The sequence below is a fragment of the Colias eurytheme genome, chromosome 9 (assembly GCF_061535395.1).
Source record: "Colias eurytheme isolate Ceu_HAF_F1 chromosome 9, ilColEury1 Martin Lab GWU primary, whole genome shotgun sequence".
Lineage (NCBI taxonomy): Eukaryota > Metazoa > Arthropoda > Insecta > Lepidoptera > Pieridae > Colias > Colias eurytheme.
Window position 1 is genome coordinate 1327230 of NC_142988.1, and position 24889 is coordinate 1352118.

The window sequence follows — 24889 nt, forward strand, 5'->3', positions numbered from 1 at the left end:
GTTGCTATTAAAGAAAATGGATTAACATCTGAAGTTGACACTGGCAAATAGTTCAGTCTTTACATTGGTCTTTAAGTTATAAACAGACGTTCGAATTTGGTACGGACCGCACCGTGACCTTGGTGCGCTCCGGACCATATTCGATCGTGTGTACAGTGGTCCGCCGGACATAATTATTATTATTGACGGTACGGTTGGTTCGATGGTTTTTTCATCCGAACTTGGTGCGGACCGTACCAAATTCGCGCGTGTGGACGGGCGATCGCACCGGACAGCGCATTAGTCATAGACTATATACTTATTACAGCTTTAGTCATAGTTCTACCGCCAAACAAAACGGACGTCGGTCGATCGTTATCAATGGCGATGGCGTCGGATGACGTGGCTAATACTGAAAAAAGATTAATAATATAAATTTTAGAACTCTACAAAGATTTATGATATGACTGCATATGTCTGAATGAATCGCTGTCTTTTAAATATAATTTTGCCCATTCTTTTCTCTTTGTTTTCTTCTTTTCAATGGTTGTAACTTGTACTTGTACTTGTACCAAAAGAAGCCTTGAACTGAGGTCCACATGTGAAAAAAATACAACATTCTAACCACGAATTTATTACGAGAAATAGATTTTCAAAGAATTCGGTTTGACTTTTAATGAGATTACTATGATCAATGCTCGAAATATTCACAAAAAAAGGAGATTAATTTGTATTAATTTGATATTATTGAATTGTCTTATAAATCTAAGATATTTCTTTTGTTCAGTTAATTTATTACATATAAAGATTGTAATAAATTAACCTTTTACCTACATATAATAATATATTGAAATATCGACTATAACTAACGACTAAAACAAACAAAAACTTGGTAATAGATAGATGATATATATATAATTTTGTTTACTAGGGACAACCCTGACATTCTTTGAAAATCTATATCTCGTAATAACTTCGTGGCTAGAATGTGGTATTTTTGTCACATGTAGAACTCAGTTCAAGGTTTCTTTTGGTACTAAACAGAGCTTCTACTAACGCCTGCATATAATATAAAAAAATAAAAACGAAAATCAGTAAAAATTACAATACTTTCGCCTCTATCGACAATATCGATATTTCAAAAAGGGATAATTTGCGCCTTTAATCACTTCATATATTAGCAACATAATAAATTATCTAGTCACTAGTGTACCTATCTATTTTTTTATACGAATTTATTTAGCTCAGTCGGCCGCAAAAATTCCAATATTTTAAATGTTTTTTTAAAAATCGTAAATTTAATCGTAATTTTTAAACTAAGAATATTTTCTTTGTGCGGCAATGCCTGGAGTCCCTGGACGGATAGCCGAAACCGATTGAATATTGAAACTGTAAAGGCGAAGCTGCAAATTAATTAAATGTAATTTTAAATTATCGTGCAAAGATTTTTATACATTCGCTTTAGAAAATGAAGAGCTATTAAAAGCTGTTTCTTCCAACAGCAAATATAAATGCCAAAAATAAATTTTCTCTATTTAACATTGCTGTTTTAATTATCTTCCGTAAAAAATAACTAAAACTCGTATTTTTGATGCTGTTAACCCTTAAATCAAATACTGGCAACCCTAGGTGCGGTGCGGTCGTGTGGCGAGTCGGTCGCACCGCACGAGTACGGTGGTCCGGTCGCACCAGTTCGAACGTCTGTTTATGGTATTACCTTGGTCTTTAGGTAGGTACCAAAAAAACGAAAAAAAAAAAACTAACGAAATGTCATCATGACATTTTTCAATTTTGGTGCCAATCGTGCCAAATCTTCAAAATTGGCAGAAAAATTAACTCGAAATTCGATTATTATTATTTATTTTTTAAATATAAACGATGTCGTATCTAGATTATTTACAAAACAAAAATACAGCAAAACTCGGCACGAATATTGCTGGAATTTGTAATAACTTTTGTCCACAAGAAGAAAGCTCTCTGTAAGTTTGTTTTTATTTTAGTTACATTAAATCAGTATGTTTCCTTGACTTAAAACTATTTAGCAATATCAATAATACCTTGTCTAACTCCTCTGGCTCTGGGTCATTAATGAATAATGATTATCGTGTACTTTTCTTATTTTATGAAATAATTATTTATAAACTTTTCAGGCGAAAACGCGAAAAATTAATACATATCTTGGAAGTTGTTGGAAATGAACATAAATTAATTAAATCATACAGTAGATCTGCTGCAGACTCCAATATGGCTGTGCCAAAGCTGTTACGACCCTATCATGTATTAAGAAAAGTTGTACAATATTTATTATTTGAGTAAGACATGTACATATTCATTTAAATTGCAGATTGTCTTAAAATGGTGTAAATCACACCTTGTGTTGCTGTACTGTACTGTAGCAATATTTTTATGTGATAAGTAATTTATTCTGATATAACAATTTCAAGATATTCTGAGATAGACTAATAATTTATTACATCCAATTTATTATAAAATCTGTATAATTAAAAAAAAAACAGTTAATAAACAATCACTTGTTAGCAGGGGCTATGGTATTAATAACAACATTTTTGCTGTCTGTCTTTCAGTAGCTTAAAATATACGTTTAACATTTTACAGAGTAGCAAAGCGATCAGACGTGCCATTAACAGTTGTGTACGATTTTCTCAATGATCGGCTGAGAGCTGTCCGTCAAGACATGACCATACAGCGCTTGCCACCGGAACAGTGTATGGAATTATTGGAACCTATTATTAGGTTTCATGTTTTCTTTGCTTTAAGGTAAGTAATTGATTGGAAAGGGAAAATATTATAGACAGAAAAAATTTTATAATTAATATATTTAAAGTAGCGGTCCGCCCCGGCTTCGCCCATGGTACATATTTACGTTTTCTCTACATAAGAACCATCCTTGTACTTCAAGGAATATAATAAAAAAATAATTATTGAAGTTGGTCCACCCGTACACGCGTGATGCCGTGACCAAGGAGAATGGGTTTCATTTTAATATATATAGATAGCAGTTTAAATTGAGGTGATCACCAAATTATTATAGTTCAATTCTTCTTGTGAATTATAAATAATATAAAAACCATTACGTATTGACCTCTATTTATATACTTTCGTTATTTTTTTCCAGATTAAGAGACAAATCATTGAATGAATTTGATCCTGTGTTGAACAACAAATACCTTCTTGAATGCATGAAGTGGTTTTTGAGTTGTTGCGATGAAACAGACAGACAGAATAAAAGTTTTAATGTAGATAATACATTTGGTCTGGAAGCTTTGTCTTTGAATGGGAAAAATATGTGTAATAGAGAACTAATAGAATGTTTATATTTATTATGCAATTTGGATGATTTACAGCCAATGGTACGGTATTTAAACTTACCAAAGTATTTAAAAAGGTAAAAATGGTATTTGTTTCTTGAATCTGACTTTTGTTTTTATAAAAAGAAACAAATTTTCCGAAACATAGACATTTTTCTAGTTTGGTTGAAAGTAGACAGTCAGACAGACAAGACAGTTGCTTATGCATTTATTATAAATAGTCAACTATTTCCCTACCTATGGAGGCGTTCAAGTATTACGTAACGCAATTTGGGGGAGGAGGGGATCAAAAATCTTCAAAATTGTGTGACGTAGTCGTAATACTTGAACGCTTCCTTTCTTACTTATACTATTTTGTATTTTTAGAAAACCCCAACTAAGATTGTCCTATGAAATAGCAGTCGCTAATCTAAAAAGAAATTACATTCGAATGTGTAGACTATCGCAGAAGTTATGTCCTTTAACCAGTTGTGCCTTTTACTTATATCTACCCACATTGCAGAGGTAAGTTTTTTTTTTTATTTAACAATTTAATAAACCACACCAAGTAATATTTACAATAATTATACAAAGAGGATTAATATGGTAGGTTTTATGTTCAACTAGCCCCCTTATCTTCTTCCACTTTAAAGAAGGTATATTTCGACGCCCCCCGCGAATAATCCGGTAATCGTAAAAGTGAAAATGTTCAGGAAAAATAAAAAACCATTTTTCCTTAATAACTCCATTAAACAACAAGTATCAGAGACTTTTAATATCGCATATGGAAGCTAATTTTTTCAGCTATCTGGTTATTTCAACAAAATTTAAGTAGTCCCAAGGGCTTCGTTATAATTTAGCTGGATGCATTTTACTATACTAGTGAAGGTCAAGCTCTGGTCAGTAATGTCACTTACGATATTGTTCGTGTAAATTTATATTTTCGACGGCAACAGTAATATCTTGTTGCGCTAATATTCGTGTTATTTGTTTTGTATACTGAACATTTGTAATAATCTATTATTTGATTATTCGATTGTTTAACAGTAACGTACATTTTATTGTTATAACTATTACTGTTTATTCGAATAGTTTACTTAAGTATTATTTGATGATTATTAAAGTATATTTTATGAAATACAGGACATTTTAGTAAATGAAACAACTTTGGATTGTTTCACAAAACACAATAGTTATTATTACTATAAAAAATAGACACTGCACTGAAGACACGACTATTACACATGGTTACATAATCATGAAAATTATACTATGGTCCTATTACAGTTAAAAATTTAATCAGAATCCTCATCAGAACCTCACTGCAGAATGCGAATCCACCGTGACCAGTCAGTACTTGGATGGTGTGGTGTGTGATGTCTTTTTCCCGACTACCTTCTATGCAGCAGCAGCGCTTGGGAAAAAGAGCTTCGTGACTCCGGTCGTTCCTCCTACATCGTATCTCCTATAGTCAGGGGATGAGGGGAACTCAGGGTAACCGCCTGGAGCGCCGATCTGGAGTCAATAAGGACACCGACCTTTGCCGCTCCACTCTTGCAGGCTATGTCTTCTGCTCTTTTGAGTGCTAGGAGCTCAGTCTGATAGATAGGTACAATACGGTGGCAACGCAAGCTTAATGGCCTTTGTCTCGGCATATCCTTTCCATACGGAAAAGGCGGCTCCGACTCGACCCTCAATCTTGCTGCCGTCCATATAGACCCTGTGGACGTGGCTGTTAACCACGTCAGCATAGGTGTCCTCATTTATCAAGCCGAGCCCCAGCTCTACCTGCTCTGCCGAATGTGGGTCCTCAATCGCAAGAGCCATTCGTTCCACCTCCCTGTCCCTCAACACCGCCGGGTGCGACACACCCCTCTTGATCTCATAAAGCCTCGAAGCTTCGAGTATCCTGAGGTCAAGAGGGAGAATCCCAGCCAACAGCATCGCAGAGTTCAGGGAGACAGTCCGATATGCTCTGCAGATCTTCTGGGCAAAACCCCGTTGAACGGTGTTAAGCCTCTTTTGGACCCCCATCTTTTCCGTAGTGGGTGCCCACGCTGCTGATGCACACAAGATAGTCGGTTCTATAACTGCGATATATATAGTCTTAACTACTTGGGGGTTAAGCCCCCAATTTACTCTAGCTGCTCTTGCTAATAGCTTATAACGGGCGATTGCCTTTTTGCAAACGCTCCCGACGTTTCGGTCAATGTCAGGCCGCCATCAATAGTAAGGCCCAGTATCTTAATACTTTCGAAATATTGGATGTCCACACTCCCCATTACAAGTCGTGGCATGTCAAATTTTAATTTTCGTGTCGAGAGCAGGGCACATGTCTTGTGCGGTGCGAATTTTTGTTTATTTCTGACACCCCATTCGTCAATTTTCCTCAATGTGCAGTTTGTCTTCGTCTCTACTTCTAAAGCAGTATCTCCATCAAACACTAGCACAATGTCGTCGGCAAATGCCTGACAAAACACATCCATCTCCTCTAACATCCACAGCACAGGATCCAGCAAGAGGTCCCACAGGAGCGGCCCACCTATGGAACCCTGCACGCACCCCTTGTTGGTCTCTCTACTCACTTCACACCCGCAGGTATGCGGGGGACAAGAGGTGTGAAAGTTAGGTAACTTTCACACCTCTTCCACTCAGGTATCTGCTGATCACCCGCCTTACGTTCCCCGGACACCCAACTTCGGCCAACCGCACCTTTATGACTGGCCACCAGGCGCTGTCGAAGGCTCCCTTTATGTCCAGAAATACCACAACAGAAATCTTCTTCTCCTCCCTTTTATTTCTGATGTGGCCCACCAGTCTATAGAGGGCGTTCTCGGTGCTCCTCTGTGGCATGAAGCCATACTGATGGGGGCTTATTGTGGGTAGCAGGTAGAACCTGAGTCGGACGACCAGCATCTAATGAAGATGAAGATGAAGGTTTCGATGTGGTCTATTCTGATGCCTGTCTCGTTTATCTATCAAACTTTCATCTCTTTTAATTTTTCTAAGGCCGTATAAATCATTTGCTCAGTAATAGAAAGTGTTTAAAAAAATACCTTGCATACTTGCACTCCATAATGAATGTATCTGGAAATCGATTTCTTAATAAAACCCCGAATAAGCCTGTACTAGCACTTACTTAAATAATGTAGAAAACTATTTACCTGAATAATATCGTAACAATGTTTACTGTCGAAGCATATTGATATTATTTTTCGTAAAGATCTAAAACCATATTATTCGTTTAAAATACATTTTAATGTTATTTTATGGAATATACGCGTAATTTTTCATATCTTCGTAAATAAAGATAGAAAAATTCTGAAAAAAATTTACATGGTGTATTTTAACTTCTAGATGCCGAAAAACGCATAACATGAAAAACCCCGTAATAGGTCATTACCGGATTATTCGCGGGGGGCGTCGATTTGTAAACAAGTACAATAATCTTTTTACGTCTTGTAATACAATTATGTATTTGTACAATTTTTGTCAGTCTGTACTAGCTTATCCCTTCATAGGTAGACAAAATAAATAAATAAATATTATAGGACATTATTACACAAATTGACCTAGTCCCACAGTAAGCTCAATTAAGGCTTGTGTTGTGGGTACTAGGCGACGATAAATATAATATTTAATAAATACATATATATAGATAATAACACCCAGACCCAAGAACAAATAATTGAGTTCATCACACAAATATTTGCCCTGACCAGGGATCGCACCCGGGACCGTCGGCTCAGTAGGCAGTTACTTTAACCACTGCGCCAACCGCGTCGTCAAATTGTACAGGACATTAACTCATAGATCCATCTTTTTAAAAATGGCAAGAATAAATTATGGAATATTTCTACAGAGTCTGTAAGAAAATAAAAAAAGACATGTGGCACTCGAGGACTGCCGCGGTAAAGCTATTGCATGCTATGCCGTCAAGCCACACCTCCGTGTCCATCGGAGTGGGGAGCGTGAGGTTTTTCGTTACAAAATTTCTGGATTCGGTCCCCGCGCTCAAGGCCCGCGATAGAAGCTATGCAATAGCTTAAAAAGGGATATATGACAAAAGATATTTTATCCATTCATAATATACTTACATTCCAGGCAGAGCCTTCAAGTCCTCAGCACAGCTTACAACAGCAAATCACTGACAGTTCCAACAACAATATTACAACAGTGGTTGTTGTTCAACAGTGTTGACGAAGTAATAGATTGTTGTAAACATTATGGACTTACCGTAGGTGAAGGGGTTTGCTTTAACAAGGCTGCGTTTAACAATGATGTTAATGTTGTAAGTATTCAATATTTTAAACTTGGAAAGATGTTATAAGTATTACTAATGTGTAGTAAATGTAATTTTTTGTGTAAAAAAGAGACTATTTGTAAACTTTATGGGTATACAATTAGCTTTCATTAAAACTCCTTTTTCTATTCCATAATAAACATATTTCATATTGTTTCATTTTTATCAATTCAAGTTAATCTACAAACAAAACCTCCGTTTTTAATCTTTATTTTTTTCTTTCAGTTTCCACCAAAATGCAGTTCTAAAATATTAGATATGGACTTCGAAGACATTCTTACCGTGGAAGCGTAATAAAAATGTAATTTATTAACGCGGAATTTCTACATAAATATTACCAAAAAAAAAAAACTCTTGAAGTACCTATACTTAAGTTAAGTTGAATCTATGACCTCGCTCGGGTGCTTTAGTTTCTACATCATAGTTATTATTCTTAGTATATTTATACTTATATTTATCAGAATCGTTTATTTGAGTTAAAGTTCTTGTATTTTTACTCATAATTTGTTACAATAATTAAGTTTCCAAGATCTCATTGTAAATTTTTTTCTTATTTTTACCTGTATGTGTGTGCCAGAATTGAATCATGTTATTATAAATAATATGTTGTTTGAAATAAAACATTTATTTACCAATATTCTTTTATTTACATTAGAAATTCATCTATGTGTTTGCTAATTACATAAAATAGCTAATTTGCCTATCATATGGCTAAGTTACATTAGTTATGTCAGTCACAGCTTTGGACATGTAAATAATGGATCACAAATGTTCTGTTTATTTTAATTCTGGTTCTATTTTGTGGTGTATTCAGATAATTTCCCATTTAATAAAGATTTTTATTATGCAAAAGGAGGCTCTTTAAACAATTCCGATCTAAATTAAATGAATTTTAAATGTCACTTAATAATATTTTTAAGCGTATTGACGGTAATACAAAAATCACTAATTTGATATCTTTCATATGAGTAATGAGTAATAACATTGCATTGATTTTCCTACAATTAATAAATTTAAAATTAAACACCTAAATTTAAATATGTCCAAATAACGCAAAATTAATAAAACAACGTTGTAACAGAGTTGCTATGAAGAGCTAAATGATTGTTTTCTAATAAAACTTGATTTGGTTGCTTCATACATTTTTCAGGATATTTTTAACTATTAAGGTGTTGCTAGAGTTTCGCGTACAATCAGATCAGATAAACAAAACAAAGCAGTTTACAGCGAATACTTTTTTATTATTTGTCGAATAGGACTCATTCCTTGACAAATAAACGGTATTGACATCTGATCTCAAATATTAAAGGTACTTAGTACCATGCCATCACGGCGAGCTACAAACATCAATGATTATTTTATAAATTTATTAACAATAACAATTTCTTTCCTTAATTTTGTTCAATGTCATACCGCATACGTATTGCCTCTTGGTCACCACAGAGTATTAATAGGGTAGAATAAGTATGTTACAGGCATTCTTCCGTATCCTGAATAGATTCCTTATGATAATATTGTACAGTGTAGTCATGTTCAATTAACTATGAAAGTGTAAGCCTTATTGCCGCTTTAAAAACATATCTCCCTATTTTTTTTTTATCTACTTTGGATACAAGCTACGCTTATTCGGTTTTTGATAGCTGTCAACGTCAATGTCACTTGCCAACAGATACGCAAAAAAAAGAAACCAACTTGGTAACTAAATTTATTTCTATCTAGACAATAATACCTATAATACATAAAAAATAGTGTTGTCATTAGTAACTCGTTTTTGCACAGATAATAAACATGCTTAACGAGACAAACTCAAATACAATGTTCAATTGCATCATTTATTAAGATGTATATAATTCAACATAATATACAGTGGGCGAGGTCTTAAAATAAGAATCGCACTATAAACATAAAAAACTTTCTTAAACTGCAGTGCGGATGTTGTCAAAGGTTTTTTACTTCGACCTCACGTGTGGTACTTAGCACCAAAATATAGAAACGCACGGATATTTATTGTAGAAAAAAAGAATATAAATAAATTCGATGGTGTCTATTTGAAACTCGATTCTTTTTATTGTTCAATAGACTCTCTAAAATTAAAGAACTTGTCTGATTTATAAAACACTAGCGGTCCGCCCCGGCTTTATTATAATCGGTTAAGTGGTTTAGGAGTCCATTGAGGACAAACATTGTGACACGAGATTTATATATATTTTAAGATTTTTGCTATTTCTGTGTTGAATAAACGTAGAACAGTAGGCTATATAACGTTTAATCAATTTACAAATAATAAAGCATGTAACCGTCAACTTTTCACGCATGTATTAGACCGTTATTTTTCGCGCGATTTTTTTTTTTTCAAATAGCAACCCTAACCCATCTTTAACTTCAAGCAGATCCACAAAATGTCCGTGCGTTTCAACACAAAGTATAAACAGTTACACAACACAACAAACATAACACTTGATTCAACTACTAAGCGGTATAAATAACAACAACAATTTACACATAGAAAACGGAACTCAACTCAATCTTCTGCGTGGACTTGAGTAAACGTTGAGTTGAGTATACCGGCTTCATTAACTATACAAGATAGGCAGGGGGATAGCGGCAAATTATGTTAAGGTTTCTTATAATATAAAAACAGTAAAAATATTGTCTTCACTTTGATTGTAATCTTAAAGCAAAAGCATGCCAATTAGAGCAATTGCTCGCTACTATAAAATAAACTATAATAAGTTGCAATTACAATATATTTTGTCTTTCATTTACTGAATTCATGTTGCGTATCAGAATTAGATTTCCTAACAAAACTAACCGCCAGCCCCCTGTCTACGTTCGAATAAATAATATACAATGTTAACGATTCCTCCCTGATCGTGATACGGGCGTAGCGAATAAAAATTCATTTATTCATTCATATTATTCACCGATACTGAAGGTGGGGAGTTTGATCAATATAGAAACAGCGAAGTTGAATATTGAAGTATAACAACTTTTTGATACGTAAGTATAAAGTTACTCAAATGCTACTCAATTTTGAGAAGCCATTATTACTTGTGTTGTCACTTTGAAGATTTGTTCGATTCGAGATCTATAGATATTAATAATCTCATCAAAATTAAATAACTTCTCTGTATTGAGATGTCTTAAATAATGTTTGTATACAGTACACTAAAAAAATTAAGTTACACTTTATTATTCAACCAATGACTAATAACCCCCCCTCCCCCTTTCTACAATCCCCTTAAAAGCACTAACTGATACCTAATCACTACGCCCATATGTGACACTGACTAAAAATTAAACATAATATCATTTTATTTGCGCACTGTACACTTTCCTCACCACTTTGTGTGATACCCGCATATTGAACACTGATACAATTCGATATTTAAATTTTATCCTCCCCGCCACTACAATAATCCCATAAATACAATCGAACAATCAATTTTCAAAATTCAAATTTGTTCTGAATTCTAGAACACATTTTTCCAGAAATTTCTAAAGTTCATCAAATGTAACGTTTATCGTATTATTTTATTTAAGATGAAAATTTAATTATCACAGAGAAATTTAAAATATCATAATACGTTTAATATCAATTTATGTCAAGATAAAAAACAATTTCATTAAATTTAAAATTCAAAAGCGCTTGAAAAGTCAATATTGAAAAGAAAAATCTTTTTGAATACGTGTTCGTCATGATATGGCAACACTTCGAAAATAGCAGTAACATTCGTCATGGTTCTAATAAATTAAGAGCTATAATACCACGATATATAAACATAGATATCTTTCTTCATTTTTGTTTACATAATGACGGATCATACTCAATTCCCTTAGCCTTAGTATTAAACATACGCTTTATTTTCTAAACTAGCTATAGCCAGAGGTTTCTGTCAAGTGTAACCTAAATATATTTTTTAAAATTATTCTCGAAGAATTTAACAATTCAGTTATTTAAATATTCCAAATGAACACTTTATGAATACAGATTTATGTTATGAAACCTCTTTTACTATTAAAAAATGAAAACAAAAATTCCAGAATGTCCTACCGCATCGCTAATAACCAGCTATCATAACGAATGTTCGAGCCATTTTCGCGTATCCAAACAGACAGACAAACAGGACACCAATGATACTACTAAACCCCGTGGCGACGCTCGGCATACCAGTGCTCGATGTACAGTGAAATGCGTTGTTTCACTTGCATCCTTGAATTTCAACTGAAATAGATTATTTTAAAATTACTTATTTTACTTATGTAGGCAATTGTTTTAACATTTATAACCTTATTACTCCTCATAACCTATTCGCGCAAAGATACTCATCCGTAACCAATTTAAGTTATGCTACCCATTACCTATTCAGGCAAAGATACTCGCCCATAACCTACTTAAGTTATGCTACCCATAACCTATTAGGCAAAGATGCTCGCCCATAACCTACTTAAGTTATGCTACCTATAACCTATTCAGGCAAAGATGCTCACCTATAACCTACTTAAGTTATGCTACCCATAACCTATTCAGGCAAGATGCTCGCCCATAACCTACTTAAGTTATGCTACCTATAACTTATTCAGGCAAAGATGCTCACCCATAACCTACCCAAGTCATGCTACCCATAACCTATTCAGGCAAAGATGCTCGCCCATAACCTACTTAAGTTATGCTACCTATAACCTATTCAAGCAAAGACACTTGCCCATAACCTACTTAAACTAAAGATACTCGCTCATAACCTACTCAAACTATAACCTATAACCTACTCCAGCTAGGATACTCACCCATAACCTAGTTAGGCTTCAAGAACGCGTCATCAAATAGCTCCAACTCGTGGCACAAGTAATTCGCCTTATTACGTAATTTCTTAGCCGATGTAGAAGCGTCATCTAACATCTTGATCGCTTCGCGTACTTCCATCAATTCTGAGTCCATTTCGGTTGTGGCCTCGTCTATGAGACGGCATAAACGGGCGAACATTGTGGATAGCTCCCTGGAAAATTAGTGAAAATATTTTAGGAAATATTACGACAGTAAATGATAAATATTATTGTATAAATATCTAAATGGTGTTGTGGATGGATAAAAATAATGAATGGAAGTGTGGAAGAGAGTACAAACATTTGAGTCAAGTGGATTTAAACGGACGATCCGATTTTCTTTTTATTAAAATTAAACGGTTCATATTTCAAGTTACATCATTTACCAGTCACACACAATCCTCAACCATCAAATAATAAAAAAAAGAAAAAACACTTACTGTTGCACCTGGTGGCTACAATTAGCCGACGTTAGATCCACGATCAGCCGTAGCTTCTTGCCCGCGTGCGCTACGTACTGCCGCTTGAACACTCTCTCCTGCGCGTGCGCCGTCCACGTGAGCCGCTCGTACGCGTACAGCGCGCCGTACACGATCCCCGTGGCCACCACCACGCGCCAGCCGACCGTCTTTAGCAGCTGCAATGTGTGTGTACACTGTTAGTTATGTCTGTACGCGTACAGCGCGCCGTACACGATCCCCGTGGCCACCACCACGCGCCAGCCGACCGTCTTTAGCAGCTGCAATGTGTGTGTACACTGTTAGTTATGTCTGTACGCGTACAGCGCGCCGTACACGATCCCCGTGGCCACCACCACGCGCCAGCCGACCGTCTTTAGCAGCTGCAATGTGTGTGTACACTGTTAGTTATGTCTGTACGCGTACAGCGCGCCGTACACGATCCCCGTGGCCACCACCACGCGCCAGCCGACCGTCTTTAGCAGCTGCAATGTGTGTGTACACTGTTAGTTATGTCTGTACGCGTACAGCGCGCCGTACACGATCCCCGTGGCCACCACCACGCGCCAGCCGACCGTCTTTAGCAGCTGAAATGTGTGTGTACACTGTTAGTTATGTCTGTACGCGTACAGCGCGCCGTACACGATCCCCGTGGCCACCACCACGCGCCAGCCGACCGTCACACAGCCCACAGCCAACCCCGATAAAGAAGTTTCACTTCAACAATATTTTCTCACCAATCCGGACAGCAGCAGGCCGCCCATAGTGCCCTGCGAGGTGAGCGCAGACAACGCGAACTTGGACACCATGCCCCACTCCTCCGCGCTCAGTGGGCCCATTATCGCACCGTTATTGCCCACGCGGGACACTTCTGTCACTGGTGCCGGGCCTATGGTTGGTGGGATCTGGGGACAAACATTGTTTTCATTAAAAAAATAGGTTGTCTGTAAAGTCGGTTTACTGACGATAGTTGAACGTGACAACGTCCGATTGTGCTTTTTTGTCGCTCGTTCTGCGCTCTCGCTCGCACTTCAAGCCTTACTTGGAACGCCTCAGAGCGAGGTAACGCCGCATGAGTCATGTTTTTTCGTGCGTGCAACCAGCTTTATCGAATTATGAGACGTTGTCACGTCAAAAACAGTATTTTTTCGAACATTTTTTTTTTTTATTCAAATCTAGTCAAAATGTTCTTTACATGATTCGAAATGGGGTTGCATTGCCAAACATTGCGTTTTTGTTTGACTTAACAAAATTATACTTAACATTGACATTTTTTGTTCTTCAAAAAATTTAAAATCTAGCGTGCCGACAGATTTTCTGAACCAAAAATTTACTATGATGTTGTTTTAAAAATAAAACGAAGATTTCGAACTTTTTAATTTTTCTTTAGAACTTAGTTACATTACATGATACATCGTCACACAGTACCTACAGAGTAAGAGAGCGAGCGAGTGAACATAGGAACGAATGAACAAAACATACTTCAAACTAATACAGACTAATAAATTTATAATACAGACAATATAAACATTGCCATATAAAATAACATTTTCCTAAATAAGATTTGTCCTAACCAAGAAGCTTATATCTAATACAATGGAGATTGCACTATGACCATTAACTTGTAACAAGAAAATATGACGTTGAATGACGCCTGTATGTTTTTTTATCCCTTTCACACCTAACTTGGCTCTTGTTACAAATTAATGTTCATATTGCAATCTCCAGGTCCTAACCCATTCAAATCTACACACACATACCGGTGTATACTGCGGGGGGTTCTTAAGCGCGATCTTATTCGTATTCTTCCCCTGGAAGCGCTGTATAAGCGCCGTGATACCGTACGAGAAGCGAAAGCTGAGGTCCTCCTGGAAGTCGGCGCACAGGTTGTCGCAGTTCAGACGGTATAACACCTGCGAAAACGTGCAAAAAATTTGTAAAAAAAAATTGGTTCTCTGTAAAGTCGGTTTACGATCGAGATGTTTACGTGATAACGTCTTATTAGTGGCAGCGCTCGAGATGAGACGGGAGATCGGTCCGTCTCTCTCTCGTTATACCTGCGATCGCGCTCGTGAGGTTTTGGTGTGACACAAGTTTCTGAACATGTCACCCGACTAAAACGATTTTAAAAACGTTATCACGTCAAAAAATTACCTAGACAAACTCAAGTCACAATATTTATCCATTAAAATGTATGTATGTTGATGCTCAATGGGCATAGCTTTTGAATCGAAATATTCTATAGACATTTAATTTGTTACGTTCTTTAATTTATTACGTTACATTTAATACGTTACGATTTTTAAACGTATTTTTTTACAAAAGCAAACAAAAGGAATTAAACAAAAGTTAAATCACGAATGAAGTATTACCTCGAAAGGTTGTTGATGCGGTACTATGACGCTCGCGGCGGCCGCTCTCTTGTGTATGGGAAGGATGTTGTACATGCGATCTGAAAAATAAGGCAATTGTTAATTAATTATGTCATTATTTTGTGGATTCTTCGATAGTATTTATGCTGTTTTATTGACATTTCAAATCTATTTATTATATTGTAGTAACGGCGTAGCACACTATTTTCACTTACATTCACAATACTAACACAATTCGTTATAAGACAAGATCAGAGTTGAACATCTGTTACACTGTACCCGCATCTACGCCATCTATAGCGATTTCTTCACACCGTACCCGCATATAACCTGAATATAGATATAATCAGCCATCTCTCTCTTGTGCCCGTACATGCAGGTATATGCGGGTACGGTGTAAATAAAACGCTCTTTATGGCGTAGAAGTCAGTGGCCAGCTAGTTATGCAAGTTATATGCGGGTATGGTGTAAATAAAACGCTCTTTATGGCGTAGAAGGAAGTGGCCAGCTAGTTATGCAAGTTACATGCGGGTATGGTGTAAATAAAACGCTCTTTATGGCGTAGAAGGAAGTGGCCAGCTTGTTATGTAGATTATATGCGGGTACGTGTTTTTAGTGCACCTTGCCCTGTTTTTAAATTACTCATGCACTGCGTCTCCTCGTCCACCAGGTTGTCTGGAAGAGATCGCTGTCTGAGCGATATGACCGCCTGTTGTGCTCTTTTATTACTTATATATTCTGTATCCTTATCTGTACTTTTCTCTGTGCTGCACAATAAATAATTTTTGTTTGTTTGTACTGCACCGCACCCGCATGTACCCGCATACACCCGCACCACTCACCCGCCATCTCCTTCTGCGCCTCGTCCATCTCGTGGCCGATGTCGGATGAGAGCCGCTTCTTGAGCCGCGAGCCGAGCCCCGCCTCCACGTGGCGGTGCAGAGCGCGCTTGTACTGCTCGAGCGCAGCACGCTCTGTACGGAACGGCTCGCCGTACTCGTCCACTAGTGCCGAGAGACGACGGATCTCTTGGCTCAGCGTGAGTGATACCTGCGCGAGACGATCGAGTTAAAAGAAAGAAGAAAGAAAGAAAATAAACTTATTGCCAAAAACCACAGCCAAAACATTACAAAATTTCTCTTAAAATTAGGCAAACGGCCTCAGCAAAGTGCTGCACAAAAACAGCGCTGATTTTCAGGCTGTATAATACAAAAAGAATGGGACCAAGGACACTGCCTTGCGGTACACCATATTTTATTATTTCGAAGTCAGAAAAGTAATGCGTTATTTCATCGTCTTTAGAAACTACTACACACTGCTGCCTATTTTGAAGATAAAATGTGTAGCGTTTGTAGCGTTTGCCCTCAATTTTTTTAATAGTTTAAAGTGTGACACGAAGTCAAACGCTTTGGAAAGATCAAAGAAAAGAGCTGTAGTTAGTTTGTTTTGATTTATGCTACCTAAAACTTTATCCATCAGGGAGGTATATAGCCAAAGTGGTTGATTTATTTTTCTGAAACTGCAAACTGATCCTTAACAATAATATTGAATTTATTGCAAACTTTAACCAATCTTTTATGCATACACTTTTCAAAGATTTTTGATAGAATGGGTACCAGTAATAGGTTGATAGTTATTTGCGTCACATTTGTTGCCTTTTTTAAATAATGAAATGAAATGAAATGAAATGAAATGATAAATAATGGCTTTACTTATCGGTTTATATATTATTTTCTTGCTCTGCAGGGTCATCTAGTCAAAAATTCAAAACACCATAAACCCTCTCACCTTATATTTATAAATTAAAGACTTTTTAACGGTCAGTCTCCCCATGACCAGGCTCGCTGTAAATTGTTCGAAACGTCGGGAAAATAATATAATGAATAAATCGCGTTTAAAATCCTTTAAAAGTCTTTACCTTATGTTCAACACTCTCCACCATCCTCCCAATTTTATCCTTCATCTGTCGCGTGATGGAAGTGAGCTGCTCCTCTATAGACGAGAGTTGTTCTTGTAATATCCTCTGTTTTTCCACTTTTGAAGCTTTCATGTCGCACGCCGTGTTATATATCTGTAACGGATTTGAATTTGCTGTATTAATCAGTTTTGGCAAGAAATAGAATGAGGGAGGAAACTAGGTATATAATGACAACATGGGAACTGGTAAAAAAAGTTCATAAAATGACCGAGCGGTGTCGTATAAAACCTTCGTTGAAATTTGCACCCTATTCCCTTGCAGTAAAGTTCAAAGCCGATTACTACGCGAACTTGGTGCACTCGTACTGTACGACGTCACGTGTATTGTACGCTTCAAACTTAATGGCGGCTCGGAGCATCGTACGATCCGATGCGCAGAAAACAATGTTGGGTATTAGCGGGACGTTAACCTGTGCGCACCCGCACTCGCACCTGCACCTAACTTCCGAACCGCCATTAAGTTTGAATCGAACTGCACACTACACCCACTCACGTGGTCGAGCGCCGCCATGACGTCACCGGCGATGTTCCGGCCGCGGCGCGAGTGCTGCGCGAACTTGGTGCGCACGGCGCTCTGGCTGATGCACTCCTCGAACTTGCGCTCGAAGTCGACGAACTCGAAGTAGCGAACTTGGTGCCCGTCCGCGAGGATAGGCGCTGTAGGTGACAGAAAAAAACTTCAATTATGGCGCCTATTATGCCCATAATATGATGATTAATCATTGAATAAAAGTTGAAAATGAAGTTCACAAACTGTAATCAGTTTACAATTCAAAAATGTAGATTCCTTAAAAAAATATTTTTAACAAAATGAGGGTAGACAAAAATTTTTACATTTCACTCACACTCAAACTTCACCAAACAAACACTAACACACATATCCAACTAAATTATGTCTCCACTCACACGAAACAGGTTTCTCCCGTTCACGCATACGCGTAAGCAGCGCCTCCTTAGCCGAGATGAAGAAGATGCGCTCCTCAGCCTCCTTGGGCGTGCACACGCGTAACTCGCGCGACAGGAAGTCGACGCAGCGGTTTGCGTGTTGGCTGCGTACCTATGGAATGACAATTTAATAAAAAAAAAAAATTTCTACATTAATATTTATTCAGTAATTGATTCGGGAACCTGCGGAATGAAAAGAAAGTTTTTAATATTTTTTAGAATTTTTTTTTTTGTAAATGATAATTATTTTTGAAAATATAACATGAACGTGTAACATTACATTCGAAACCTTATGATAACTGTTTAACGAACAAAAAAGTCTTGATAAAAAAAATTTGTTTCGTTTTTTGTAAGTGAAGGTACATTAAGGCCGTGTACGCGGTCCGTGCGCTGTTTGGCTCAAATATGTGATTTTTCAAACCAGATTGTCCATCAACCACTTATCTTACAAACATATGAATTACTAATAATTTTAGGAAATTTTATTGTCTATGTAGTTAGTTAAGAGTTTTTTTCAATTAATACAGTATTTCTGAATACCATCAAGATAACTGAGCCGATGATTACTTGATTTCACTTTTAGTGTCAATTTCGAAGCTAAAAATATCTGAAATTGCTGACAGATCTAACACACAATTATTTTTAACTAACTGCAAAAATCCTTATTAAAATAGTTAGTTAAAAGATTTTTTTATTTTGGACTCCTAACTTACGAAATTAAAATCCGAACAATGTGAATTTTTTTAGAAATTATAGTCGACAAAATGATTATTTTCACCAAGATATTTGACTTTATTGAATATAATTTATACATATTGCAATAAAAGAATGTCTTACTTATAAGATAAAATTTTAAAAATCAACTAAGGTACCTCTATTATTTTTCTACAAATTTTTTTAAAGTACTATAAAACACTGCGCGCGACCCGATTAAAATCAGTCGGCAGCGAGCCTTTCCAGAGAGAGGACATGTTGCTCGGCGCTCTCCTGCGGACCTATGCTGTTCATAGTAAAAGGATAGCGCAAGCCGCGATCTATCGTAATAGATCGCGGAGTTTTTGACTTGCGTTAAATAGAATATGCGCTCTTAAATACAACTGGTAAAATTATTTACCTGATCTAAATATTCGGGTTCTGAGGCGGAGGCGTCCCATCGATTGTTCAGTATAAAAATGTTCGGTTGTGATATCTTCGTTGATACTTTGTGAAAGAAGTTCTTTTCCTGTAATACATTTTGTATATGATAAAATCCTAAGTTTATATAGATTCATCTTTCAATATTTATTCATATAGCATAAATAATGATTTAAGGGCCGATTTTTCAATGCTTCGATAAAACTTATCCGTCCAATAAAAGTATTACACGATAATATTAAAATGTCACGTAAACTGTCCAATACGGGCAATTAGAATACGTTTTTAAAATGGTGGTTTTATACATTATTCGACGAATAAGTTTTATCCAAGCATTGAAAAATCGGCCCTAAATCAGACAAAATAACATACATGAGTACAACCATAGCCATTTTTTTTCTTAAAAAATGTATTTAAAAAAAATCAATAAAAAAATACACTCTTTTAATACTCACGGTAACCATAAGCGTGGACTCCGCGTTCGCGACGAGCACAAACACATCCGCGTCCAGGCAGTACTTATCAATCCACTCATCGAGGTTCGGGGTCACATCGACCCCAGGGCTGTCCACGAGCACCACGTCGTCCCGGAGCAGGGCGCATAGTTCCCGGGGCCAGAACACGTGTACGAGCGAGGACTCTTTGAGACGAGTGGTGCAGAGAGCATGCCCGAGCTGACTGACCGACTGTAAAATAAGTTTCATGAATCAATTTACATGTCGTCTTGGAACAGAGCGCATGTTCCCGGGGCCAGAACACGTGCACAAGCGAGGACTCTTTGAGATGAGTGGTGCAGAGAGCATGCCCGAGCTGACTGACAGACTGGAATAGTTGTATTTTTGACATTATTATAAAAAAATATATATAAAAATATTTTGCATATTTTAGCTGTATAAAACATTGCTAGGATAAAAGAAGTGGCGGGAATTTTTTACCTTACGCTTATTTCACCTAAAGATCTAGTCTAAAAGCAGTGTAAGCATAAAAATTTGATCATTAACCAATATTTAACATACATTTAAAATTTAAATTACCCTTTAAACAATACTTTGATGACAGTAATGTCGTAATCGTAAGATTTGCCTCACATAAAACATTTACTACATTGATTTCAACGAAAGCATCCACATAGATATAAAAAAAAATGTGATTAGAAAGTAATTCTAAATACATTAACATAAACAAATAAAATCTACCTCCACATTAAGCTTCTCCTCCGATCCCTCAGTCTTCATGAACGCCTCATCAGTATCCGACCCTTCCACTTGCAGGAAGCAGTTGGTTGTGTGCCCAATACCGCTGGGCAAGATTTTGTCGTGCAGCATGGCGTTTATTACTGTGCTCTTACCGTTGCTGGTCCTGAAATACAGGTTGATAGAATGTTAGTGATTATTTTAATAATAATTATGTATGGACTTATAAAGGCAACATGTGGATAGGGTATATAAGGCAGATGCATTATAATTTTTTTTTATAATTCGGCTGATGATTCTATGTCTGTATTGTTTTATTTTCACATAAAGAGAAAAATGTGAACAGCACTGATAAATTAAAATTGATGCGGTCTCATTCTTTCTCCAAAATATTATGTACAATACAATTAATAATCTATGAGTGCAAAGTGGTGATCGGCCGTTTCTGGAAGTCTTTGGGGGAGGCCTATGTCCAACAGTGGACGTCAATGGCTGACGACGACGAGTGCAAAGTATGTACTTTAGTACTATAATACCAATCTAAATGGATGTTATTTAACAGGATATCAACATTAAATAAACAGTAGACTTTATCAGAGGCGGCTCGCCCTAAGGAGCGCTGGTGCAGTGAACTCCCATAAATAATTATAATAAAATCATACTCCTTAATTTCATTATTAATATTAATTATTACTATTTAAAATCAATCGTAATCGTAAAAAACTAATGTCAATACCAATGAATATATCCATCATTCCATCATTCCATACACCTGAATAATACTGTATTATACAGTAACGCGCGAAGCGGAGCGCTCACGATTGCGCCCCAATGAAAAAATATTTAGTACATTTCCTAATACGAAATCCAATAGGAGTGAAAGAGAGGGTTTGCCAGTGCCCTGCGCGCGTGAAACAGAAGATTTTCTATGGAAAAATAGCAAAATTCGGAGCGCCGCTCCCGCAAACGTTGCCGGTTCGTTTTTACCGAATTCTATATTATAAACAAACACTCCACTCTCGAGTCAACTTCAATGCACGCGCGCGAATGCAAATTCGGGAATTTTCTAATTAAAATCATAAGATACGTGTTGAAATAGTCTGTAGTTATCAGTATTACTTGTGAGTGTGAAAATGAACAATTATAATGTGGCGTTCATTAAAAAGTGTGTTAAAACGTTACAAATTCGGCTTGAATTGAAAGCTAAGGGACTGCCACGGCCTGAACTTGACCTTACGCAAAAATGTACGACAAAAACAAAAACATATTATACGCGTGTGTTTAAATCCGAACAATATTATGTGAAAACACCGTGGTTGTGTGGTTGTGATGAAAGCAACAACAGACATTTACGAATGTCTTGTCGCTTTAAGTTATAGATATTTTTGCACACCAAAAAGAAAGACGTATGTATTTCCTTTATAAGTAATTTTTTTGATAAATGTACTGCTTTACACCATGTATTTTCAGTGTTTTATTTCAAGTGAACACCCATAAAAATTTGTCACGAGCCGCCTCTGGACTTTATCAGTATGTTATCTAATTATTGTATCGGTCAAAGCGATGAAAACATACCGTCTTATCTTTTTCGTATGTAAACTACACCAGTCGTTTTTGTTTTAGCAGTCTAATTCAGCATGGGAATGAGAAAGTTCATTTGTATTTCGTAATTTTAATACTTTTACTATATTAAACACAAGAGATTGCTCGGAAGGATGAATAAACCACCAATATACATACAAAAACGGCTAATCAGTCCGCTATGAAATTTGTCACAGAGATAGATTAAAAATCTTGTAGAGTACATATGCTATTTGCAATCTGGTAACAACACTTCTAAATAAAACAAATGTGAATGTAACGGCCTACTCATTCTTACACCTTTATGTTTAAGAACTAAAACTATAATAGAATATTACTAAAGACGTTTAAAATTACACTTTAAACTACACATACCTTCCGAAAAAAGCGACTTTCATGTGATCACGCTTGAGTACCTCCCGTATCGCCTCCACTTTGCTAACATACGCTTCGACATTTGTAACGTCCTGTGGTGTCGCAATGCCATTGTCCCCTGATACGGCTAGAAAATATAAAATATTGTAAAGTTTAAACAAATTTAGTAGTTTAGATATAAAATGTCTGACCCCTTATTTGTTATTAACAAGATATTACAATACAAAATTCCACAAGTGCATCAATAATTAACTTTCTTGAATTCAATTCCAATTTATTATTTTTATTAATAATGAGAAGTTGAAAGTAATTTTGTTATTTGTTTACAAATATCTATTTTCATCATCCATTTACACAAGAGAAAACACATTTTTTATATCTCACCAAATTCAACCTGTATTTAGAGTTGGAATTTTTAAACTATTCAATTTAACATTGTAATAGTCCCATACCCATTCATTTATTTATTATTGCATCATGTTACAAAACATGATGTCCAGTAAACAAATATTTATGCATATTTAACCCAATAAATGATAGAAAATTTTAAAAATATGTTATGACGATTCAAAAATTCTTCTAGAAGAAGTCTAATTGAATACAAATAAATGTTTGAGTTTGAATAATATAGAATAGTTAGTAAACAATGAGATTATAAATCTGGTTTATTATGAAAATCAATATAAATAAGTTTTGATCCATAATATATCAGGTCAAGTCTTATTTCATTCAGTTTTCTCCCTCCAGAGCATTATATAACAGATCCCATGATGTTAATATTTCATATGACTCACACCAATCAATACACACTTGAAGCTGACCTTAAAACAAATTACTGTATGCCACTGTATATTTATATCATATGTAGCTCAGTACTTTTTAGGATCTAATTAATTGAATAAATTATATTGCTTTTTAGTGTGGAGTTGTCCTGTATGTTCTATAGTGGACTACAGTTTATTTTAAAATGCAATGTTCAGATTGCTTATGTATTTTTTTTTGTAAGAATACAATTTTTTTATAACGTTAATATCAGAATAAGCATCTATTTTTTGTAGTTTCATAAATCATTTCTAAGCTATCAGTATACACAAAAATTGGCTGAAAAAATGAATGGCACACATCAGGGACATTGAGTATTGATCCATGCCTAAATCTTCTCTGTAGTCTAATCTATTAAACAAAATGAATATGAAGTGCTACTCAACTCACCATGTATAAATGTGACTGCATCTTTGACATAATCATCAATTTCGATAAATATATCATTTATCTTCTTCTTTGCCCTCACAAATATCTGCAGGGGAGAATCCACATTGGAGACATTCACACGCATAGTTCCATTGTTCATAGCGACGTTATGAGGCCCGTCGCCAGCCATCATAGATATTGTACGGTTAACATACGCAGCCATACGGGAAGGAAATAGTCACGGTTTTCGTTAGCTGTACCTTACGGTGGACAAGCCAATGTTATATTCAAATCACTCCTACAGATAACACATAACATGCAGGTACAACTGCAACAAATAAAAAGCGTGAACATCTACATCAGATAGAGTGGACGTAAAAAATAAATGCAGCTATTTAGAGGTACACTTGATTTTTTTTTGTACTCATCTAGCATACTCCATAACTTCCATTTAAGGTTATGTTTGCAATTTATAAATAAAAATAAACCAATAAAGCTCAAGTATGAAAAAACAGTGAAAAGATGTGCAAATTAGCAGACTGAAGCGGAACTTAGGCCATAAAACGTAACATCTAAAAAAAGAGGCACCTTATCATCCCGTTGCATCATAGCCAACAACATACATCACTGCAGTTCCAGCCGCGTGAAGAAATGTATTAATTTATTATTAAAACTATTTATAAACTTTATTCATTTAATATACAATTAGACGTAAAACATCTGACAGCCGATAGATCTAAGTCAAAATTTATCTGCCCTGAATTTCAGGATTTAATAAATTTTCAGTGTCATAATCCATAAATGCATAGTAATAACACGAAACAACTTACCTGTTTTCTATAATGGCATTTTGTACGGATTACTTTAAGAGTTAAAATTTATTTTTCGGCAGAAGTAGAAAAATACCTGAAAAATTTTTCATATAGGATTTTGAACGAGTGGTTTTTGATTACACTTTTTGTAGACATTAGAGAAGTATGTTAACGATACTTCAAATCGAAGCCGATGATTGGCTTAAATAAATAATTTCATGTTTTTACAAAATTTTATCCAATTGCTATTGCGTATAATCTTGATATAATCCAATAGAATTTTAGCAGCCGTAGTCCCGTAGACAATAGATTCGTATTATCTATTTCGACTTGCCATATATCCTCATTTAGTCTATTCACTTAAAATGGAAATTAAATTAAATTTCAATCCGTTAATTTATATTCCAGTGAACTGAAAATAGTTTATTTTACCTATG

General features: G+C 35.9%; 3 protein-coding genes across 6 annotated transcripts in view; 1 reads left to right on the forward strand and 2 right to left on the reverse strand.

The window, feature by feature from the left end:
- The window catches only part of LOC149905558 (uncharacterized), a 156805-nt gene that overhangs the window by 95813 nt on the left and 36103 nt on the right, over positions 1-24889 (reverse strand). The gene's annotated exons all lie outside the window — the stretch shown is intronic.
- On the forward strand, positions 1775-7946 carry LOC149905570 (SAC3 domain-containing protein 1). The gene is made up of 7 exons (XM_090105712.1): positions 1775-1958; positions 2130-2291; positions 2596-2757; positions 3116-3385; positions 3675-3812; positions 7392-7578; positions 7816-7946. Exons 1-7 carry the CDS (start codon positions 1858-1860, stop codon positions 7882-7884), a joined length of 1089 nt encoding a protein of 362 aa, XP_089961838.1. The 5' UTR covers positions 1775-1857; the 3' UTR covers positions 7885-7946.
- Positions 11570-24675, reverse strand: Marf (Mitochondrial assembly regulatory factor). Of its 4 annotated transcripts, none has more exons than XM_090105470.1 (16): positions 24471-24675; positions 23662-23900; positions 22450-22576; positions 20497-20659; positions 19756-19986; positions 19281-19388; positions 18128-18278; positions 17715-17878; positions 17163-17315; positions 16087-16294; positions 15245-15324; positions 14633-14785; positions 13610-13777; positions 12855-13051; positions 12379-12587; positions 11570-11815 (listed from the first exon to the last, which is right to left on the reverse strand). In XM_090105470.1, the coding sequence occupies exons 2-15, from the start codon at positions 23861-23863 to the stop codon at positions 12386-12388; spliced, it is 2307 nt and encodes a 768-aa protein (XP_089961596.1). In that variant the 5' UTR covers positions 23864-23900; positions 24471-24675; the 3' UTR covers positions 11570-11815; positions 12379-12385. The 4 variants fall into 4 exon arrangements, with proteins under 4 accessions (XP_089961596.1, XP_089961594.1, XP_089961595.1 ...); XM_090105468.1 differs by having other exon boundaries at positions 23662-23968; XM_090105469.1 differs by lacking the exon at positions 24471-24675 and adding an exon at positions 24229-24373 and having other exon boundaries at positions 23662-23968.